Source organism: Salmo trutta, chromosome 32, assembly GCF_901001165.1.
Source record: "Salmo trutta chromosome 32, fSalTru1.1, whole genome shotgun sequence".
Taxonomy (NCBI): Eukaryota; Metazoa; Chordata; class Actinopteri; order Salmoniformes; family Salmonidae; genus Salmo; species Salmo trutta.
Window position 1 is genome coordinate 8,489,482 of NC_042988.1, and position 3,037 is coordinate 8,492,518.

The 3,037-nt window shown below is 46.4% G+C and overlaps 1 protein-coding gene across 1 annotated transcript; it reads right to left on the reverse strand.

The window, feature by feature from the left end:
• Positions 1-1,451: 1,451 nt before the first annotated feature.
• LOC115170983 (heat shock protein Hsp-16.1/Hsp-16.11) lies at positions 1,452-2,420 on the reverse strand. The gene has a single exon (XM_029727407.1). It carries the CDS (start codon positions 2,291-2,293, stop codon positions 1,571-1,573), a length of 723 nt encoding a protein of 240 aa, XP_029583267.1. The 5' UTR covers positions 2,294-2,420; the 3' UTR covers positions 1,452-1,570.
• Between the last annotated feature and the right edge of the window lie 617 nt (positions 2,421-3,037).

Genomic DNA, 3,037 nt, shown 5'->3' on the forward strand with positions numbered 1-3,037 from the left:
GTGCTATATAGAACCTTGTATTAATGGTTCTTTTTAGAACCTTAGGAAAGGGTACTTTATAGCACCATACAGGTACCATTTAGAACCTTATGCGCGTGGTTCTTTATACATTAGCACTTTCAAAGAAAGGTTCTAAACAGGAACAAAAAGGGATCTGCTATGGTTACAAGCCAAATAACCCTTATTTGGCACGATATAGAACCATTTGTTTTTAGTGTGTAGAGTAGCAAGTACACCATAATCACTTCCTTTATCTGGAGTGTTTCAATTATAATTACAATGCTAGTTTGTATTTTAAGCATTTGGTCAAGCTTCAGGTTGGTGAGCGCTTCATACTGCAAAATATTTTTTGTTTTGTTTTTGCTCAATCTGATTGAGTGGGCCTGGTTCCCCAGTGGGTGGGCCTGTGTCCACCAAGCCCACCCATGCATACACCCCTGATTTCAATACAGATGAAGAGAACACACAATGCAACCAATGTGACATGCAACAATGTCTTTGTCATGTTTTCTGTCTCCAACTCCTGATGTCAGTGAGAGAAATACACTACCGTTCAAAAGTTTGGGGCCACCTAGAAATGTCCTTGTTTTTGAAAGAAAAACACTTTTTTTGTCCATTAAAATAACATCAAATTGATCAGAAACACAGTGTAGACATTGCTAATGTTGTAAATGACTATTGTAGCTGGAAACGGCAGATTTTTTATGGAATATCTACATAGGCGTACAGAGGCCCATTATCAGCAACCATCACTCCTGTGTTCCAATGGCACGCTGTGTTAGCTAATCAAAGTTTATCATTTTAAAAGGCTAATTGATCATTAGAAAACCCTTTTGCAATCATGTGCTGATTAAAGAAGCAATAAAACTGGCCTTCTTTAGACTAGTTGAGTATCTGGAGCATCAGCATTTGTGGGTTCGATTATAGGCTCAAAATGGCTTTGGCCTGTTTCATGGCCACCACGGCTAGCCTCCGTCCATCCAGCTTGATTGTGATGTCTTCTGGGTTGAAGCCCTGGGCGTTTAGGCTCAGGGCCAGGGGGCTGTGGCTCCGGCCTGTCTCAGCCAGGAGTGATGGTTGCTGATAATGGGCCTCTGTACGCCTATGTAGATATTCCATTAAAAATCTGCCGTTTCCAACTACAATAGTCATTTACAGCATTAACAATGTCTACACTGTATTTCTGATCAATTTGATGTTATTTTAATGGACAAAAAAAGTGTTTTTCTTTCAAAAACAAGGACATTTCTAAGTGGCCCCAAACTTTTGAACGGTATTGTGTTTTGAGGTGCAGAGTGCAAGGTTACATGTGTTTTCGGACTGTAAAAGTATTTAGTTCACATGACTGTTTGAAATGTATAGTATGCTAGTAATGACAGGATCCACCACTTATTTCTAGTTATCTATTTTAAAACTGTCATCCACACAAACCACAATTCTAGCAACCATCATTCCAATGTCAGATTGTCTTTATTAAATCATATTTATTCAAATAGGCATATTATAAATAATTTTCCACAATGTAATCCACTGGATTGATAATACAATTAAATGATTAACAAAATATAATTCAAGGTTTTGAGGTCTTCACTGTTATGGACTCTTCCGTGTTGCCCTTGGCTATGGGTACGTCCAGGGAGGTTCTGAAGCGGAGGGGGACCTCCTGCTCTGCTGTAGGGGCTTCCAGCTGGGGGGCCGCAGTGGGGGCTTCGATCCTCAGCTGTCCATCTTCTCCCAGAGAGCAGGTCAAGGCTGTCAGGTCTAGGTGAGCAGGCAGGTCAATTTTCTGGACAAAGCCTTTCTGTTGGGACGAGGAGGAGGAAAAGGAGCAGGAAGAGATGGCAGAGGAGGTGGATTTAGCCTCTTCTGCTTTGGCCTGTTTCATGGCCACCACAGCTAGCCTCCGTCCGTCCAGCTTGACTGTGATGTCTTCTGGGTTGAAGCCCTGGGCGTTTAGGCTCAGGGCCAGGGGGCTGTGGCTCCGGCCTGTCTCAGCCACCTCCGTGCTGAGGCCCTGGCTCAGAGCTCCTGCTGGAACTCCTGTGCTCCTCCTCTCAAGGAATGGGGAGCCCATTCGGAGGTGGGCCCTCTCGTGCAGCTGGTACATACTGGGGAGCCCATCGCGGAGCTCTTTGAGGAGATCACTGGCCAGGTTGGACCTCCTCTGAAAGAAGTCCTCTTGGATGCCGGATAGGGCATGGTGGCGCATGGGGGGGAAGACCATCCTCTCCTGGCTGAAGAAAGGGTCGTTTCCAAAGATGCTCTCGATTGCTGGGGTGGCGGACTGAGTCATGTTGTTATTTTTTTCTGTTTTCCTTTCCGGTCTGCTTAGAAGAAGAAGAGTGTGAGTTCCTTGGATCTCCTGCTGTGAGGATCTCTTGGTTGGTGAGCTACTCCCAGTGAGTGTTTCTGAACTTGTGGCAGTACCTCTCAGGCTTATATACTCCCTCTCTCCCTATAGCCCTCCCCCTTGTTGCCCTATTTACAACCCATGAGCTCAGTAAAGAAGGACGGGGAAGGGGGCAGTAAGTGGTATGGGGCAAGAATGCCCTGCGACGAGTCGGTGGGCTAAACTGAGCTTATGGCCATATCCTGTTTACGTGTTTTTACGGGCAGACGCTTCTATTTCCCCCTCTGTGTTTGTCATTGGTTCATTAGTCACAGCGTCGGGTTGGTCGTGCCACAGCTGAGGGTCGCCTTACCACCCTCCACCCTCTATCCTGAGTCACGGCTGTTGGATGAGATCAACGGGCTGATATTGTCCCTGGTGTGTCATACATGTGTTTGGAGCCCCACCCCTGTCTATTTGGGGGTGCTGGGTAGGCTCGGGTGACATACTGGAAGTGAAGGCTACAGATGGCTGGACACCCCCGGGGTTAGCTGACGTGAACCCACAACTATCCTCTAGGAGCCAAGTGTTGTGGCCGTGTACTAGGGGGCTATCCTCATAGTTCAGGATGGGTTCAATGAGCTCATGCACCAGGTACCAGGTATGTCTGTAAGCAGAGAAGAGACATGCGTGATGCATCGCTGTCAA

What these genes read in the sequence shown, in the direction of transcription:
- LOC115170983 (XM_029727407.1), bottom strand. Translation starts at nt 2,293, where the DNA reads ATGACTCAGTCCGCCACCCCAGCAATCGAGAGCATCTTTGGAAACGAC.